The sequence below is a fragment of the Pholis gunnellus genome, assembly GCF_910591455.1.
Source record: "Pholis gunnellus genome assembly, chromosome: 12".
Taxonomy (NCBI): Eukaryota; Metazoa; Chordata; class Actinopteri; order Perciformes; family Pholidae; genus Pholis; species Pholis gunnellus.
The window spans coordinates 10524529-10545393 of NC_136539.1; the positions used below are offsets into that span (position 1 = coordinate 10524529).

The 20865-nt window shown below is 42.4% G+C and overlaps 2 protein-coding genes across 4 annotated transcripts in view; one reads left to right on the forward strand and one right to left on the reverse strand.

Annotated features, from left to right (window-relative positions):
- Positions 1 to 7172, reverse strand: part of col4a2 (collagen, type IV, alpha 2) — a 58411-nt gene extending 51239 nt beyond the window's left edge. For 2 of the 3 annotated variants that reach the window (XM_079170084.1, XM_079170082.1), the window contains exons 1-3: positions 6983 to 7172; positions 6628 to 6746; positions 6490 to 6541 (exon numbers count right to left, since the gene is read on the reverse strand). In XM_079170084.1, the coding sequence (XP_079026210.1) occupies positions 6490 to 6541; positions 6628 to 6677 (102 nt within the window). In that variant the 5' untranslated portion in view covers positions 6678 to 6746; positions 6983 to 7172. Of the gene's footprint in view, positions 1 to 6489; positions 6542 to 6627; positions 6767 to 6982 lie in introns of all 3 variants that reach the window. The other variant, XM_079170083.1, reaches the window with a different exon arrangement.
- Positions 7173 to 7313: 141 nt separating this feature from the next.
- col4a1 (collagen, type IV, alpha 1) overlaps positions 7314 to 20865 on the forward strand; it is a 36754-nt gene continuing 23202 nt past the window's right edge. Inside the window, exon 1 of the mRNA XM_079170137.1 lies at positions 7314 to 7509. Coding sequence (XP_079026263.1) covers positions 7438 to 7509 — 72 coding nt within the window. The 5' untranslated portion in view covers positions 7314 to 7437. The remainder of the gene's footprint in view (positions 7510 to 20865) is intronic.

The window sequence follows — 20865 nt, forward strand, 5'->3', positions numbered from 1 at the left end:
TTTTCCGAAAATGGAAGTAAACTATCTTTAAGTACCGTTTCTGTGAGAAAGACAGAGAGTAAGAGAATTTGTGTGTGTGTGTGTGTGTGTGTGTGTGTGCGTGTGTGTGTGTGTACCAGGGCAGTGGTACTGTGGCTGTCACACATGACTGGGAATGAAAATGAAGCATGAAGAGTGATTAGCCACATTGAAACCACTGGTATTCCAATCTCCCTGAGCCCTGGGATATTGAACTCTGACATATTTTCACATCATTATGCCGTCTAAATAATAATAAAATAATACATTTAAACGTCTCTATGCCAACTAAAGGACTGACAGACTCAGTGCAGGATGACTGTATACAAGCTTCAGTACACTGCACACATAAAGTCTGTGTGTAGACAACCATTTGAATCACCGTACAGTGCTGCCGGGTCTCTGAAAGAACTATAAAGGTACAGTAGTATAATCGAAGGCAGTGCAGTAATGTATAATACATGGATCAATGTTCTGAGATGGGATCAAGCCACAGAGACCACACAGCACCCAGGTGACGTCAGTCATCCACTGGCAGGCAAACATGAATACTTCAGAGATAAAATATAGACTGTATATACTTTATAAACAGTCTATGGGTTTAGTGTATTCAAAGTGTATTTTATAGACGTGTGAACACTTTTAGGTATTTGGAATGAGAGCAGAACAGATTCAACACAGATTGTCAAATACAGACGTTCAGACTGCCATCATGCTGTAGTCGTCACACATACGCCACCTTCTCCATTTCATGATGCTTTGTATACAGTATGAACAACACCGAGTTCACATTGCGAATATACAACAAACTCGTAAACTCTGGAATACTATGTGGGGTCCAGCGGGTTGTAAAGAAACTCCTGACACATTTAAACTCCAACCCGTTTCCTCTTCCTGTTTAGAGAGCGTCTCTGGATAATCTATTTTCTCTTTATACAATGCACTCAGGATGTGTCCCATAAAACTGAACTTTGCTAAGCCCGCAGATAAAGTCAGTCCACACTCTCAGCACGTGCGAGAAAGTTAGGCTCACACACTCACAGATCCTGCCTGTACTGGACCGATCTCCTGAACTTTTAGTCCTCGGCTTTCAACAGTATTCATCATTGTACATGTGTGCTTGTTTAAGAAAGGCAAATGTGTACACCAATGGGGGCAAACTGCCAAGCTCACCAGGCCGTTCCTCACCATCACAATGTCGAACCGCAGAGACTAATCAAATAATCACCACCACAAAGTCACATTTCAAACAGCTGTTCCTGAGGAAACAACACTTAAGCAAACAAAAGACACACGTACTGTACATCCATTCAAATGTGAGCGCGCATGCACGTGCATCCTCACGAACGTCACGCAGTTAAAACCGCAGCGAGGTCAGAGAGGTCCGTCTGTGAAGTGAGGGCAACACCTCAGTGGAAAATGCATGCCAGCACACAACGCACACATCCACGCTTGCACACACCGGTGACAGGGAAGCCCCACACATGGGATTCTCATCCGAGACTGCGGCTTCCTGCGGCACAGTACAATGGGCTCTTCCCCCGATTGTTACAGGCAGGCGATCTCTATATCACAGCCACTATTTTGGCAGGGAATGTGCTGGCCATTTTTCTATCCTTATCACAGGCAGACATCTTCCTCCTCGCCCCGGACACACGCCTTCCTCTACCATAAAACAATCACTTTTGGGAGGTCAGTCACGTGTCTGCTTTCCATCGGGTGACCCCATCACACAGCACTCATTCACACTTAAGACGCAGGCTTAAGCTTTCCCAAGTGAACTGCGTGGCTGTGAAACCAATCTTGACTGCATTTCTATCATTTGCATCGTTTTCACATTCTCTTGTGGCTCTTCACATTATAATCTGTTCGATTTAGTTTGACCGTGTGGTGCAAAGTGAACCGTGGCAAAATATGCAGCAACAACATCTATCACGATCGTCCACTTAGCTGGTAATTGCAAAAGCAGATGTTGCTGCGGGGCCTCCAGGTACTGTAGGAATCTTTAGCCAAAAGTGTCTCTCTTCCAGGGTCACAGCCCAAACTCCCACAACTCAGACATCCTCTTCCAGCATTATTCCCGCATTCCACCGTGCTCAAACACATCTTGAAATATATTCTCAAAAACACGAGAATCAGAGCCCCTCAAAGGGTCCTATACAAAACATCCTGTTAACATTACTGCCTCAAGAGCCTTCTTTCCTCCGCCAACGGACACAAACGGAATTCGTGTGCATGGTTTATGTACATGTGTGAAGGGGAAGTGCACATGCATGGAATCATGTTTTCTAGTCTTGCATCTCCATGTAGAATGCAAAGCAGGAAATCCAGGAACTAGGATCCTCTGAAGAAACTGTCCCCCCAGGCCCTGTAATGTGGCACCTTAAGGGTCAAAGCATATGACCGATAAAGCTGACTTCAAGGGTCCAGAATGCTTCAAGTGAACTTGTACAACTGTTCCACAGGGCTACACTTCAAGGTGGGTTGAGAAGCTTGTCATGATAAAGACACTTTATCAGTCAGTCAATTTCAGTGATTATCAAGCTAAATATTTGTTGGTGCCAGTAGTCAAATATGAGGATTTGATGGATTGTGGGCATGTATGGTGGCAAACTAAATGTATTTGGATTTAGGACTGTTGGTCATTTATAACATGAAACTGGGATAGACAGTTTTGTCTTTACGTTCTCATTTTTCAAATTTATGAATGGGTCAAGAAAATACTTGTTAGTTGCAGCCCTAGTGGACGTTAGTTCACTCCATCAGAACCGCTTGTTGGATGATCAAACCACTATTCCAGAGTTAAAAAGGCTGCTTACGACATTTTCCGTAACTTTTGGAAATTGTCAATTTGACATTTACAACCGTTCAAGCTGTGATTGGCCAGCAGCCGAGTTAAGAAAGGAGCCAGGGTTTGAACTTCTATCTCAAGCTCTCGTTTTTCATTCGTTACGCAACAACTTCTGTCACTTTATGAGTTTACAACTGAGCGCAATATTATGAATGATTTCCAGGAAAGCCTTAAAACGTGTTCTGCTATCTCCAAACTGTATTTAAATGATTACAGCGTCTCGTCTCGTCTCCCTCCATAATGTGACTCTTCACCTCGGCTTTAAGTGTGGCCAATTGAAAAACAAGCACAAACACATTTGCCAACATCACACAATACTTTTCTCTATCAAATCAGAGAGGCTTTTGCAGCTCAGTGCGCAAACAGAGTGAGTCACATCACCCCACCCTGTGGAGCCCCCCGCTTGTTTACCAAGGAAGGTGCAATGTGAACATTCTGAAAACAACAAATTAAATCACACATGCAAAATATCTTGGGGACAACATTTTCAAGGGGAGTTCCAAATGTAAAACATCACATGGAGACTGATGGTGGGAAACAGTTGTTCAACACAGAGGCTTGGGTCTGGTTCGCAGAACTGACACAGTCCCGTGAGTCAGATTTGGATTTGATATTAAACAGGAACATATTTTTTAGAGAAGCAGATTGTGAAATCCTGAGTCAGAAGGGAAACTTCACAGAGTGTCGTTTGATTGGTTACTGCTTTCCTTCACCCTTTTCTACACGTAAAATCAGTACGTCATTACCTGGAGCTCATAACTGCCAAAGCTGACTCCTTATCATCCTTTCAACAGCTTCTTTAATGTGCACAGATGGGGCTGTTTTACCAAAAGGTCAAATGCTGGTACGTCACACACAGAAACTGAAGCTATTTTTTTTCTCTAACTCGAGCTATTTGTATAATCATTGTGAGCCGGTCCTTCATTTGACAGTTTGCAGCCTGAGCACAGAGCACATGGACGATGCCAAACTAAAATTAGACTGCTGTCTTCCAGTATCACCGCCTTGGAGCAAAGCTGCACAATACACAGAGGAGCTGAGCTGTGTCACACGCTTCTAATCGAGGCCTGACCAAATCTGATAAAAGCAAGAGACAATGGGCCTTTTCATCACGGCCAAGAAAGTAACTTGTTCATCTGAGAGCCTTAGCTATGATCAAATGTCTGACATAACAACTGGCCATCTAACGAGCTGCAACACACAGAAAAGCAAAACACACTCACAAAAACACTTAATGGGTGCACACATGGATTCAGCATCATGTGTGCAAACAAAGTAGGTCATGCAAAGTCAGTAGGTGTGGAAAGAGAGCGGGAGGATAAAAAGTAATTGGGCTATTACTTCGGCCCCAGCCAAACATTAGAATTGTTTAATGAAACATCTGCATTTTCTCTTTCACGTAAACCACCTGAAGGTGTTTAGGCATATGAGGAAAAACAATAAATCCATTTACGTCAACAGGAGGAGCAGTGAACTGTAATGTCAACAAACACATGGAGCTGCTCCACTGACAATGAACACGTATTTTGTCCTGTAAGAAGGCATGGCCTCGTGCATTCACAGATAGATTACACTTCACTGTCACTATGTGAATGCCATCAGGCTACATTCAGTGGCTTTCCATCCATCTGTTTTTATGCACATTTTCAATTTTCCAAATAAAACTAGAATTACCACCTTGGTGTTTTTATGCGTTCATCAATGTTGCAGTTTACATCCCTGCACGTCATTATTTTATCCTGTAAGAGACATTTGTGTGAAATTGTCAACTAAACTTGAAGAAAGGCGTTCCTGAGACATCGCGTTCACCAGAATGGACCGTACGTGTGGACGCACGGACAACCCGAAAACCGCGACAACGTGATAAATTCTGAAAAAAAAAGTCTAAACGTCGTAAAAAAGTTTTTACACTTGGCTGAGGTGGAACAGTTGGTGAATGAAAAAAAGCAAAATGCGAGAAACCTTCAGAGTGTGGACTGATGAGGACACCGTAACGTTCCTGTAATGAATACATGAAACAAACAGATATCTTTCACATTTCCCACCACATTACTTTCATTCGTTTGATGTTTAATTGGCGTTCTTATAATTACATCTTTTCTACTGCAACGGTTTAATGGTACATGACTGGATAAATTGGCGCTACCAGCTGTTTATCTCGATTCTCTGGCAACTTTCACTATGGATTTGCTTGTGACATCAACTACTTGTCTAGGTTCCCCAGAGTTCTACACAAGCTTCAGGGCATTAAGCTGATGCAGGGACCTGCCCTTTGACCTCTCGTTGACACAACTCTTATCAGTTGTTACGACCCCTCCCTTCCACTAGGGGTCTGTGTCCTGTTTGCTGTCTCTTTTCTGTCTTTCAGGATGTTGATCGTCAGCTAAATGAGCCACACCTGAGCCTAGTGTGGGTCCAGCTTTAAAGTCTCTCCACCTTGAACATTGGCGGTCTCTTCTTTGGCTGACATGGCTGCTGATTTATTTAGAGAGTAGAAACCCACAATGGTAAATCTTTCAATTTGGATTTAAGGCCCCTGCTTTGTGTATCATACACTGCCATTTAACCAACTTAATTAACTAACAATTAATTTAAAAAACCTATTTGAATTCATAATAACAGAGGCCCAAGTTAGGTAGTTTGCTAAAAGGCTCATACCGGTGTTTTTTCAAGTTTTATCTTCTTTGATTACAGACTTCCCGCTTTGTCCTTGTGTTTCCTTGCTCAGCGACAGTGGAGGGACATTAGCACAAAGAGGGACTTTCATACTAAAAAGACTGCAGCTTTGGAAGATTTGTCTAATGAAAACTGCTTAAATGTCATATTGGCTTCAGCTGAACTTTAGAATGCTCTTTGCATCGACTCAAGACTGATTTTGATCCCCGTTACTTACAGAGGAGTTGTGATAAGCGTCACTTAATGGCCAGTATAGACAGGATGAATGGTATATACAGTATTACCAGTAGCACCAGCAGATATGGGAACAAGAGTATTGTTTTGAGACGGATTTGAAAAAAACAACAACTCCAAATCATGAATATGGTACCTCTGACAGTTTTTAAAAGCATGCTGTACAGATTCAGATCTTTTAATCAGCCAGGCTATCGGGAAGCTGCTGGTTTCCATTCATTTATGAATATCAATTAGCAGTCTCTTATTAAAACCTGCTACAGACAGGTAATCCAGCAGAGTGAACGTATAGTGAAAATGTATTTCAGTGACATAACGCAGATGTAAGTACAGCGACCCCTAATCCCTGCCAGGTCAAGGGTCAAACAAAGCACACACACCATAGTGTAGCTACATGAAACCCCATTTCTGTTTATTCAGTTTGCAAAAGCATAACAAATAGTGAATGTCCTCACTCAAACCACTAACATTTCAACATGAGTCATTTCACAAGAAACTGTTTTGAGCTCTGCTGTTATTTACCGGTATGCAAAGCCAAGAACCCTCCTACAGGAGGGAACTCCCCAAACAAGACACTCCCACGGTCTGCTACCACAGTCAAACCAATCCCGGACACACCGTCGGGTTCATTTTTATACCTTTACGACCAACTGCGATTTGCAGGTGAAAGTTAAGCAAAAATCAAACACAAAGTGGGAGAGAAAACTTACCGCGTGCGCTCCCGAGGCGAGGATGGCAACGCAGAGGCACAGGAGCAGCAGCCTGTAGTCAATGAGAATGACAGCGTTCATAATAATGCCACTGATATTTTTTAACGTGATGATTTTGCAGCGTAATGATCCACTCACCTCAGATGTATTAGTCCTCTGTTGTGTTGTCCCTGCATGGTCCCACTCATGCGCACAGAAAAAAAAACTTCAGTCCCGCTGTTTCACTTGTGGAGACACTTACAGCATGTCTGCCCGACCTGATGAGCACATCAAGACCCTGTACGTTAATAAAAACGGTCAACATATGAGTGCATACATGTGATCCACCTGGTTAGTGTCTACAGAGACGACTTGATCTATTTGTCTCAATTTCTGCTGTAAATAGTACCTCACAAGGTGCTCCGCTCTCGTGGAACAGCTGCAATGATCGGTCAATTTTCAAGAGTAGCCATGTCATCAATTTGCCATCAATTTAGTAAGATTTGTTACTTACAGTCACAGCCAGGCTACCAGGCGGCGGTAAGGTGAAGGAAATTGATCTCACCGGGAAAGAGATGCGCGGGATCCCGGGCTGAAAAGTTTTCGGGTTAAGGTAATAAACTACCTGTGGCACCAAAAACCTGCTCAAATATTCTCACAAGAAAACACACCAAAGTGCACCGAGCAGTCCCTCTCCTTACTGAGAAAAGTCAAAGTGTTTGTAACATGCACGGGTTGAGCCCGTTTGCATGGGAGCGAGGGTGGTCGTTTTGGGGAGGGGGGTGTGGTGCAGCAGAAACAAGACCAAGTTGCATTGATCAGGAGCTCATATCGTTTCAGACAAAGATGCAGCCAAACGTGTCCGTGCTCTGCCGATAAGTTAATAGTCACCCGACGAGAGAGGACGAGAAGCGGCCAACAGGTGGTTGTTTTTGGGCACCCTGCACTGGTCCACTGCGCACCGCCACAATGCTGTTACCGTCCGGCACCCTGTTGCTGCTGGCGGCTGTCTACTGCTGTGTAGACCTGACGGCGGCTGAGGTAAGTGGACGAAGCATCTACAGCATTGTGAGGAACTTAAAAGTGTTCTTGCGCGGAATGTGTATCTCGTAGACGTTATTTGATTAAGTTGATGTGCGCAACTTTCAAACAAAGTGCAGTTATGGGTGATTTTCTTCGTGTATTTAGGAGAGCCATGCACGCAAGTAGGCTAGTACTTACATATACTTACTTATATATATAGACCTAGTGTGTAGTCTTTGTGCAACCATCAGTTTTTCTGTGACAAATTCCGACTGTTAAGACAAACCATTCACTGTGCTCATCTGTTATTGAGCTTCAGTCCTCCAAATAGACACATTACAGTGTTTTAGTGTCATAGAGACTCTTTATTCAAGATGTTTGTATTTGAATATACTCATAAATGTATATATATATATTTTCAATCACTGTAGTGTTATTATGTGTCTTTTCAACCACTTCTTGTCTGTTTGGCTTCATGAGGCAGTTCTAATACTTTGAGTTGAATCTACTCCCAGTCCAGCCTCCTCCACATTGCTGGAGAGAGGAGAAGAGAGAGAGAGAGAGAGAGCGAGAGAGAGAGGGTGGGGCAGAGAGAGTGCGCGTGCGTGCATGTGAGGCAGGGGCGAGGTAAGAGGATACGAGGGAGACTGAGATCCATACTATAAGAACTAAATCATTGGTATGTTTAGATAACCCAATACACATTTTAATGAATGTGTCTCTTTAGAATAGAGACAAACTTGTCATGCTCCTGAACTCATCCAGAGACAAGACAGCCAGAGGAAGAGATATAAGTCCTCTAACTGTGTCCCAGCTGTTAGCCTGTTTTGCTGTTGGTGCATGATCCAAAGTTGCTCACTTGCATTGCAAATATAGTGATATGAGATATTAAGAATCATGAGGAAGAAAACACAGTAAAAGATGTTTTTTCATATTCTAGTGGATAAACTGACGGAGCATGTATCTCTTCCCTCAGTTTGCAGAAAACATTGTTTGACATGAAACATGCTAAGACATTTGAATGTAAAGACTTACAAATATGCACTAATAACTGTTAGTGTGAGGGAGTGGAACTACCAGCTAGCTTTCAACCGGTTTCATCAGTAAATCTTTCTCAGGGCAAATGTTTGACAAATGGGAATTTCTCAGCTAGACTACAGTAGGTGGCATCACACATGGAGAGGGAATAAGCAATGTTTGGATACATTTCCACATCCAGATTTCCCATTAAAAAGTAGTTTAATGGAAAACAGCAGTGGAGCTGAAAAACTGGTGCTTCAAGTCTCCCCCGAGAACTGAAAGAGTTTTGCAGGCTTGCCGCTCTGTATGTTCATGTATGTGGAGACCCATCGTCATCGAGCTATTTGTTGAAATATACATAACTACAGAGGCCACCCTCTGTTGAGAGGCTTGTCAGATGTGGTGCTTTACTTTGAGGCGTGGGTGGAGTTTGTGGCGGAAACATCTCTCACACGAGTAGCACAAAATCCAGGTGAGGGGGAGGAAAACATTTGTGGACTGTGTCAAGAGTGAAGCTGAGGAAAAACAGGCTGTTAATCAGTTGGTTTTATTGCACAATGTTCAGTTTCAGAAAAAATTGACACCCCACAAGGGAGCCTGGTGTTATCTTGTGGGGAGTTTCTCTATCTTCCGGGGTGTTTTAAGAATATATTTGATGGATTGTAGCTGCAAGCAGTCGTCACAAAGTACAAAACTCCACATGTTAAAAAATATGTCATAGAGCTTTTCCTAGTTTCTCCTTTGGCAGCACACTGGGCAGAGTGGCTTTGACGTCCCTTTCCCTAGATGTTTAATTTAGAAAACAATTCTTTATTTACCGGGTATTTCTCCGCAGACAAAGCTTTGATTCAGGGAGCTGCGTAGGATAGAAGTGTATGATGCTGTGAGGCAACGTATCAGGTTAAACAAAGCAGCAGAGTGAACTCTTATCCTCCGCCTGCATGGATTGAGAAGCATAAACATGAGAGAAACGTATGACATCTGGACAAAGGAGAGGATGGGTGAGGAGGTGTATATCTGGCTGAACATCTTGTCACAGATCAGATGAAGCCAATGAAATGGGAGTAATTCAACGTTCTGGATTCGTTGTTGGGATTTGGCATATTTTCCCATCCACCCATGGGAGGTCCACAACAGGAAGTTTGTGATCCTGTCATCCATCCAAAGCGGCACGGTGAACAGAAAGGGACTTTCCTCACCAGTTACATCCAGAACAATGACATTTCTTTACTTAACGTCCACTTGCTTTTGTAACCTGCATCTTCATTAATGTGAATCCGGTTAAGGTGTTTGGCCGATGTCCACGGGCCGCTTCAGTGTGTTTACCTCTTCTTTGTCTCTGCATACACAGGGACGTGACACTGACTGAGTATCACAGTCTCCTGTTTGGGCTCCTTCACAATCAGTGGGGCTAAACAGAGGCCAGGAGGGAATATACAGTATAAACAATTCACGGTCAATCACTAATGCATGCAACACACACACATGTGATAACTCTGAGCCTTGTGTGGGTCAGGTTGACTTTGCAAAGGTCATAATGAAAAGATAATGCAAGTTTGGCCTTAAACTCAACACTCTGGTTAAGGATGAAGCAACAAGCTAATATTTAGAACTATGTAGACCTTTACTCCCAATACTTTCACCACAGCATCCGATCCTGAGTATATTTCCCCACTGTTTATACGATATCAACAGAATAGTCTCTCTCTCCCTTGGCGGTCATTTAATCAGGCCAGAATGAGTCATTAGTAATTCCTAGAGGAGGAGGAGGAGGAGGAGAAGGAAGAGGAAGAGGGGCAGATTCCTGGAGTGAGAGTTTGTGTGTGGGATGTTGGATGGAGGGGTTAGCAAAAAGCAGTAGCTGGTGGGAAAGATGAGCCTTTCCGTGCTGCCAGGTTTCTGCTCCCGGCTTTGCCATGATGTCCCAGGACAGGGTGAACCTCAGGGAGGGACACTACTTAAATATGGTGGAAGTGGTGAGAGAGCTGTTCATGTGTGTGTATTGTCTGTTGAAAGCTGAGAATCATGCTGCCCAAAGTGCCGACAAGGCTGCTTGTCGTTTGGTCTAAGCACCAACCTCCTCCCCATCACCCCCTACTGAGACAACAGCTGACCCCTCTTACTGTTACCGGCCACCAACCAAGCAGAGCACCCTGGGAAGGCCTGACCCCTGTCCCCCAGTGTTGTAAAAATGCCTACATTTGGAAGAGTTGTGATCATGTTAGTGTCCCTGTATTTTGACAGGCGTCTCTAGGTGGCAAAGATAATTCTTCCCTGACGGTGATACTCAAGTAGTGTGTGTTCCTGTCTGTGCCAAGTGATGAGAGAATTAGATAGTGGTTAAGCATGCTAAAGCCCTTTTTAATTCCCTGTGGTCCAAACGTCACTGATAAGGCATTTATTGAGATTCGTCACATTTGCGTTTCACATATGAACCACGTCTTTTGTCCCACGCTGATATTTTTCCGCACTTTAACAACCTCGAGATCCCACTTGTGTTGATGCTCGAGATCGGTTACTTCCCTGAAGTGTATTGTTATGGTGAAAGTGCAATTCAGCCGTTTAACTGTGAAATTGGTGAGTCATAAAGGTCATTTGTGGTTTGGACGGAGATGGCGTAATGGATACGTCTGTTGACAGGGAGGTGGGAGGTGGAGAGTGATGGCGGGATGGAGGGGGAGGCTGCGTGGGGTGAGAGAAGGAGATGGCAAGGTTATGAGCCCCAGAAGTTGAGGAATGTGGGTCAGAGCCAGAGATGATACCCCGTAGCAAATCTTTTAGTCTCACTCTCCGGACATTGACCTGAACATCCACCCGCCGCTGCCAAGTTGTCCAACTGATGGAGGATAATAAAGACAGACAGTGATGATGGGATCATTACATGTATCACTTTGTGGGGGTTTCTTTGTATTGGTCCACATGAAGTGAAGTGTTTACATTTTGTCTGTCTCTTCCTTCAGCTGTTACACATACTACAAAGGATTTACTACTTTATTAAATACAAACATTTCCAGACAACATTAAGGTCTGTGGTTAGTATACAGGATAGTGCAATTCTGGGTCTGGGTGTGTCTGTAAATGGATTTGTGTGTGTGGGGAGGTTTGCAGAGGGAACCTGGAATATTGCTGGATTCAATGATCTGGATAAGGGGAAGGTTTGTGTTGTTCCCACATTAGTCTGTTCCCACCTGATCTGACCAGATTTCTCTGTGAGACTTTGCATGTGCAATACTTGGTTTGAATATAAGGTACTGCGTCTTATGGATGCGTTGTAATGCAGAAGAGAGCCTATTGATGGTGCACATGTTTAGCTGCACCAGGACGCCCAGTAGAATCATTTAAAGCCTTAATAATACAAGAAGCTAACATGTTATTGATCATTTTCTCTCAATGTAATTGTTGTATTCCATGCTTGATTACAGTGAGGTTGAAGTCGCAGATGTCAGAGCGTCTCATCAGTGAGTGGTTATTCACGCCTTGTTGAACTAAACACTTTTTTGCTTTACCTGGAAATGTTGCTGCTTTTGCTTCAGACCTTCAGACTCTGGTAAAAGGTCTTTGGAAGTTTTCTGAGCATCTTCCAATACAATACAACATACCCATGGCAACAACCAAGAAGCATATTGGTCATGCTATATTTCTATTTTTGAATTGAAGTGCCCTTCTTGTTCCTCTAATATAAATACACATGTCGAGCTGGAGCTTCTCGGATAAACATCACAGAGTTTGTGTCTTCTCCCTCTGTCAACATGACAAGAATCATCTACTTATTTGCTTTTCAAGTCATTATTTTGCCTCTGATGCAGAAGAAGAAAGTTTAAAACAGAACCTTTAAGTTTTTCTCTTATTTTATATTTCAGACTGCACAAGAACCGACTTGGGTGTCTAAAAGAAAAAGACAGTTTGTTCGGTAACACTTTATAATAACTACACACTATGAAGCATTAGTGAAGTATGAGCAAACACTTAATTCATCCTTTATAAAGCATTGTTCCTACAGTAACACTCATTAGTATGCAATTCATAACAGTTATAAATGTTTTATTCTTGATTAATAAGCTCGTCTATTATGTGTATATAAATGAAGTATTATATATATTACAAACCAATTATTAAGGAGTTGTAGATGATTAATAAGATCATTTATAAAGTGTAAGTAAATGATTAAGAACATATTTTGCATTTTTACTGTCAAGCCCAAACCTTTTGTTTCCCAAAAGAAAAAGAAAACATGTACTAAGGTCAGGAGGACACAGAACATGTGAGGTCAACATTGAGATCATTGACACAGTTGGACAGGTTCGTGGTGCAGTAGCAGGTGGACCCCCACCCAACTGTGAGACACACATTGAGGACTTTTCCACAAACAAAGGACCTGAACCATCACTGTGGCAAAAAAGAAGTGAATCCTTAAACTGGCCTGCTAACAGTTTTTAGAGTCAGATGATCGGTCGTTTCCTCAAAACACATTTGACTACATGCACGGCAGGCCATGAAGATTTCTTTATTAATTAAAAAAACAACTAACTAATATATATCTGTGGAATCCTACCACAATAATCTGTGGTAGTTAATGTGGATTTGCACATAACCTCAAACATGGTTGAAGTTAAATCCCTGTTCACTACACCCTCATTATTGAATGACCCTGTCCAAGACGGAGCTCCGCCATGCGCCTCTTTTTTGGGTTGTAGTCCATGTTCCCGTTACACAAGTTTCAAAATCCTAAATGATTCATGCTTGTATTATAGATAAGAGATTATGTCAGAAGCATACTCAGATTAGATGATTAGATGAATACATGGGGCGTCACATGCTGCACGGTGTTGTTAAGGTGTCTTGCCAGAGGGAGCTTCACAACGACAGATTCGTCTCTCTCACTCTGTTATCTCACTCTTTTGAGAGTGCAGATGAGCGGGAAAGGGACACGGTTAGTTTGTGTGTTGAGTGTGTAATTGATGGAGTTAGTGATGGAGGATTGAACCAGGACGATGGATGTCGCCAGTGCTGAAGAAAGAGAGGTACTTACAGTAAGACCGTAATGATGTTAGATGAAACAAGCACATGCTTCATAGTTGTTCTATTAAAAGTTAACTGATGAACGCTCTCGCCAGAATGTGGAGTATGTGGTGTGTGGCGCCTTTCAACAAGTCTGAGATAGATAAATGGAGATGTTTCTTATTCCTGTCAGCTCAACATGACAGTGGTGCAATCTGGTTTTTAATTCTGCCTGCACCACACATACCTTACATAGAGCAGCGGGCTATGAAGCAAACTTTACATAGTGGTCAAAACATTGCTTGTGGAAATTCTACCTCGGATAGGTATGACATTGTGGATGATAATCAAAATCGATTCAGACTAAGAGTGGGATTTTCACTTTTCACGGAAACTCACTGTTAAGCTCTAATCCTGCACACTCTTCTCGTCTTAACTGAGCAACAGCTACTCTGTATTTTTGACCAGAAATGGTAGTATTGGACTGTTATGGCATTGTATTTACAGAGGAGGATTGATAGAAAGAGCAGATCCGGCTGTAATTCAGAGGACCTGAGAGTGCCTGTGTATCCATACCCAGAGCCTTGAACCTCTTTCCTGGAAGAACAGATGCTTTATCCATCTTTTCCTTATGTTGCTGCTGGCGCTGTCTACTGGCATACAATGATAATTGTTCATTTATGATGCTGTTATTCTACTAAAGTATTCCAGACTAAAAAGAGCTTAATCGGATAACTTTAGGAAAGCCGGTCACATCCTGTGGTTCACATCAGGAGCAGTTGCGATATGCTGATCTTTCAATGCATAGCTGAGTCTAGGGGTAGATTAAGACATTTTAACTGATCGAGAGCAGAGCTGTTCTTCAACTTCCAGTCTCCATACGTCCAGCGGAAGTGATGTAATGGTGATGGAAGAGATAAGGCTTGACATGGAAACAGGGGAACAATGGAGAGCAGCTCTGTCTATTAGATAGCTATCATCTGAAGTGAATGGTATGATGATGGGGCTAACGGGCTCAAGTGCGGGGATAAAGGCCGTCTTTCTCTGGTCTTTGGAATTTCCTCTTGTTCTCACACTTATTCTTACTCCTGTAGTGCCGCCTCAATTATGTGTTTCTGATGTCAATGATGAGGGGTAATTTCCTCACTGGGAACAAACAACACCAACATATGTGGAGCATGCCCACATGGAAAAGCCTTTGTTAAAAAGGATGTGAAACAGAGCTTACATGCACACACACTTCCTGTATATGCATACTCCCTGATGGACGCATTGTGTCTCCCTGTATTACAGTTATGGTAATGCTTCTTTGAATAAATTACTAACTCATAACGCAGATGCTTCCATGTAACGCATTAGTCTATTATTAAGAGAGAGCGAAGGACTTGGTCTTCTTTTTAAACTCATCCTCCACCCTCCACAAATAGATTTGATTTTTTTGTGTATTTTTCTTATGTAGCAAAATGCTGACCTGTTGCCAGCATGGCCGTACACACCATTGAGGTTACCAAGGTCCGGACCTCTGTATTTTGGGACTATAACTGCATTTCATTGAACAACCCTGTTTTGCACAATGACAATAAATAAGATCTTGAACCTTGAGCGAATGTCTTCAAATTTGGCTGAAACGTTCACTTGATTACAATGTGGTGGTCAAAGGTCACTGTTACCTCACACAAGACGTTTTTGGCCATAACTCAAGAATGAATGCACTAATTGTGACTGAACTATGACTTATGATGAATTTCACACAAATATCTAACAGGATAACATTGCTTACTAACATGACATTTTGGACAGACATGGATGTAAACTGCTACATATTTGGTTGGTACAAAGTCTCAGAGGTCGTTCCTTGTCCTCCTGTGCTGACGCTATATCCAGATACCAGAGCACTCTTAAGAGAGACGCGAGGCGGACCCAACCCCTTCTTGTCTTTGTGAGCATAAAAGGCAAGGAAGAGGCCTTCCTCCGTGTAGAAAGAATGGTTTTCTAAACCCCACATCCTGTGGCACAGTGCTGCACATTCACAGAGGAGCAACCGGCAGAGCTGGAGTACTCAGAGCTCTGCAGCCGCTGACATTAACTGAACTGGCCCTTTCTCAGAGAAAACAAACGTGTGAACAAAGTAATTGTTTCTTTCTCCGCCCCCCCCCACCCCCCGTCTCTCTCTGTTTCCACCAGCCCCTGACCATGTTCTCCCTTCTCACTGCATCAATACCAGATTTGTTAGCGGACAAAAAGTGCAAACTCTGTTCCAGATTATTGTCAAATTCTATTTCTAGGGTACAGGCATCCAAAACAAGATGAAGGGCAGAGGTAGAGAACTTTCAGTTTGATGTTTGTGTACTTGTAACGATCCTGTTCCTCTGGGATTGTAGAGGAATGTTCTTTTTCTTTTTTTATACCATGGGGAACAATAACCGCTCAGACCAGTGATGTGTGGGCACGTGAACAGAGTCCTGCACACAAACCAAAAAGCCCATCTTTCCCACTGGCTGAAACAACACAACTGCAACAAGATGAATCTCAGTTAGCTCTCCAGATTTCGAACTTTTCACACTTGTGTTGAGAGACAAACAACACATCCTGCATTTGAGAACTAAAACGTTTATTTTCTCATCATCAAGTCGGCTACACGGCAAGGCTGCAATCAGCTGTTCTTGGGTGGAGTGCTCGGGTAATGCATGTGTGTGTTTGTGCAGTAGAGCCAGAAAGTCCCCTCTAAGGCCAAATGAATAGTCTTAGATCAGTGTTTCTTAATTCTTTTAACAAGGTAACGTGTCATTCACATAAACACTGCCAGACACTGAGGAAGAACAAAGTTATAAAGATGACCCTTATATTGAAAATTCTGTTTGAATGTCTAAATCCCCTCTAATTGTCTGGGCAGAGGTTAGAGGTCAGCAGGATGAGCCTGTGAGGCTCATTTGTTACTGGTCAGGGTGGGATGCAGATGGACTATCCGATTAAGAGAGGTCAGGGACCTTTGTAATCTAAGGCAGGATTATTCTGTAGGATCTCTTAGAGGCATTAACTTGGAATTTGTCTGAAATGCAGTTGAGTGTTGGTCATGATAATTAAACCATTGTAATGAAATATAATGATATTGAGTCATTGAATTAGTGGACTTTTTAGTGCTCTTTTGCTTCAGTCTAATCTCAACAACAGTATCAATCACATGTACAGTGAGTGTTAAGCAGAGAACAGTTTTCTGGAGTTCCTTCCACCCGCTGCATTTGACCCACCAGATCCAGTTCTTGAAGATCAGCCAATTCCAGAGTTTTCATTTTACCATATAGTACAAGCGCACACACACACATACACACACGCACACACTCACAAAACATTATGCAGACCAGCAAGTCCTGAGAAATTGTCTGAAACAATTTTCCCATTTGTTGAGTTAATTTAGCATGTGAGACTTCCTGATTAGACTGTTGATATACTGCTGGTTCTGTTCCGCTAAAGAGGACTGTACAGTTCTCTTTGCACGTCCGCTGACATGTTCAACAACTTCTGCAGTCCCAGAGGATGAGCTTTTGTCTGCGGTTCGGTCCACAGTTGGCCATGTTTGGCTTCACTGAATTAAAGTAGGTTTGTGCTCATGTAAGGTCATGAGTTTATTGAGCTGAAGTGAAACGTTGACCTGCATGACATTGATAAGTGGGTGATATACTTGATGTTTTTTTTTTGGTAGAGTAGGTTTTCTTAACTTTTAGACCCCACCACTCTAGAGCCATGCATTTACAGCTGTTCTGGTCTTCCAGTCCCACATTTGATGACAGGCAACATTAACCTGGTCACGCTTGTTCATGCATGAGCAGACTGGTGACTGACTGCTGTGTTTGTTAATTGTGTGTGTGTGTGTGTGTGTGTGTGTGCATACCTACTTTCCTATATATCATTTAGCGTAAACATTGCTCAGGCCTCATTTACTTAGAGTTTTAGCTTCTCCAAGAGGATACAGAGTTGATCTCACAAAGGTTGCTAAGTTTTATGGTATTAATCTTCATTTTTGTGTTTACATGCATTGCATGGGTGAGTTTCTTCACATGTGCATTTTTGTGCTTGGGCATTGTGTGTGTGTGTGTGTGTGTGTGTGTTTGTGTGGAGCTCTCTGCAGATGCATCTGCTTTTGGTTACAGAAACCCTGAATTATTTCTGTTGTGTAGATGAAAACCTGCTGCCTGCAGCCAGAACAGGACATGTTTTACATCAAGTTGGTCTCAGCAAATGAGCACTACAGGACTCCTTAAAGGAAACAGAAAACATAGCAATGTTTTATTGCAGAATGTGTATATTATATGTCTCCAGGTGTAGGACTTTCAACTTGGCCTTTGGTTTCTCTGGAGCTTTGACATGAAAGCACTGTGTCATTTTTAGTGATACATGTGGTAAGAGCTTATCTCTTTTAGACAAGTGGCTTCCCCAGTAAAACCACATGTTATGTTATTTTACACTTACGTGTTTGTATAAATTAAATGAGATACAATGTGCTTATTAGTGAGTTTTAGAAGTGCTAGTAGTCTGACTTTGCCTTTGGATAGAGCAAGGCTATTTGGACAGAGCCAGTGGTTGTGATAAGCTAAGGTAATGGGGGGGGGGGGCTCTCCCTGTCCCTCTCCGCCGCCCCTGGTATGGCCTCTCACCTGATTGCAGTGAGAATGTAATCATAACTAATATGATGGTTATTATAATTATTTCTTATATTATCGTTATTATCATTATTATTATTATATTGCTTTTGAAGCATATATTTATTCATTACCACTGTAAAAATTCCACCACATCTTTTGTCTTTCCGCCACACATCTCATCGACTACTCTTGCCTCTCACACAAACATGCACACACATAACCTACATAACCCAATCTAATTGTAATCTACACTCTTATCATTTCATTATCTACGTCGTCGTAACTGCTTTATGTTATTGTCTGTATGTCTGTCATTATGTCTCTCTTCCATGTTTCACTATATGTATTTATTTTGTCATATTGCTTCTCCAATAAAAAAAGAAATAAAAAAGGAGAATGGTTTCGCTTAACTTGATATCTATCTTGGCATTTTGGAAAAATATTTCACATTGTAGCATTCCAATTTGTGCATGTGCTGCTCACCCGCACCCACACCCACACACACACACACACACACACACACACACACACACACACACATGCTGTTTACAGAGCAACTTGCACCAGGAGACTTGTCTTCCAAGTATGGCAGTCAGACAGAAAATTCCCCTCCTCCACTTCTATTCTCTCAACCCAGCCTGTTAGTACCACAGAAGGCCAGGAATGTCTGAGCAGCACAGTCTGAAATAACTTATCTATCCTCCCCTACTCATCTATTATTATTTTAGTATTTTTTCATACATTTTCTCTCTCCTGTTTCAGTGTATGTAGCCCAGGAGTGTTGTGGGAACAGCGTAGTTGTGGTCATTAGCACCTGTGATCTTATTGACTGTGAAGAAAAAACACCATTAAAAACCTCAAACCACAAAAAGCTGGAGTGAGTAAACATTGCTGAGATACTGATCTAATAGATTACATGACATTAGAATCAGCTGAGTAGTCGCAGCAATGCTGCTTGCGTCTGTGCTTTCTAATCAGCACATGTGCGTGTGTATATGTCAATGCTACATTTATTACGAGGTATTGTATTGCCTGTATCGCAGCGTGCTCCATAACTGTCTCATTTGGTGTTGCTTAATGAGCACTGCTGCCAAGTGAGATCCTTGTGACGTTAGTGGAGTAAAGCTATCCTGATTGTCTCCATATGGAAGCAATGATCTGTGGTTTAACGCCACAGTCACTGTGGTAAAAGGACACAGGAGCTTCTCAAACTCACTTCAACAAACACCGGAAGGAAAAGTAAGAAAAGAATGAAAAAAGCTTGACCTGTTATTTCAGCGGGACTCACTGAGTCCACAGAAAACCCCAAATGTTTATGCGAAAGTTCGTGGATACGTTCAATTTAACAACGTTGCACAATATTTTGCTGGAAAACAGAGCCAAAATCTCATCGTTAAGAGTAATTACATCAGCCAACTTGACATCAACCCAAACAGCCGATTGCCCAAAACAGAACAAAATGTAAACCCAACACTAAGTGCCGCAACAATATGGCTATAATAATACCTCTGCTCACATGGGGAGGCTGGTGTTGGAGTCATGGCTCAATAAAGTAAACTGGATACAGTGTTGGAGGTGCGGCTCCGTTCAGTGTGAAAGTGGCTTAGTGATGCGTGGAGCCAAAAGTATGTATAAAGTTACCCGGATGTTCCACATCCATGGGCCAATAGAGCAAGAGCACCAGTGTTTCTTTAACCTCCGCCTCCCATAAGTGTTCTTACTGGGAAGTTTATTTATAACTAAAGATTTTTATCCACTGATTTACAGACATCTCATTATTTATGTAAGTCATGGGTAAAAAATATATTTTTGGGCCCAACAGCATCACGTGACTGATGACCAGTCCCACGGTTTGGCCACTACGAAAGTAGGCTTCCTGGGGGCTTGGTTGGAGGACAGTCGTTTGGGCTGTTACACTAAACCTCTGCAAGAAATCCAGTTCAGCAAAATACTACTACGGTGCCCTTTAGAAACCGCCAAAAAAATAGACAATATGGTCGCACCGGCGGTTGCATGAAACCCTTAATTGCTTAACTCTTCAACAAACTCTGGCATACTATAATGGCTGGTTATGTTCAGTAGCTAGTTGCTAACTTTATCTGTTGTTTGGTGCTGGGTGTGTAGCTCACAGTGGGTTTATCAGAACTTCCTTTTCTCAGCACCGGCACTTTCACGCTCTTGTTAAGCTGCCAATGTACTCCATTAGAACTGCTTGGTGCATGGATGTTTGAGACAAGCATGTAAGCGCAACAGATCTCCACCATACAAAGTGAAAAGGGTACAACTCTAGTTTCCCCCTCAGTGGAACTCATATCAGTCGGGAAGGAAGGCTCCTCTCTCAGCGCAGGAGATAAACTGAGAGGGAATTCTCCAGTCAAATCATTTTCTCTGGCTACATCGTTTTTCACATGACTGGCTCAGGAAAAACGTTTTTTTTTCTTCTGAAAACAACAAAAACAACAGCCTTCCGCAGCACTTGATTCCTGATAAGAGCAGCCAGAACTTTTGTTCATGGCTCTGGCTGATGTCAGTTTCCTAACTTTACATTCGGTCTTGTGAACAAAGTGGCTGCTGCCTATGGTCTTACCATGCATGTGTCTTGGGAATTAATTTAATCCATTTCATACAGTAATAAGTGGCATAATTGCGATGCCTTGACGGAATCTCATCTCATGATGCTTGTCTGATGACCATTACTGTATGTTAGGAGGTTATA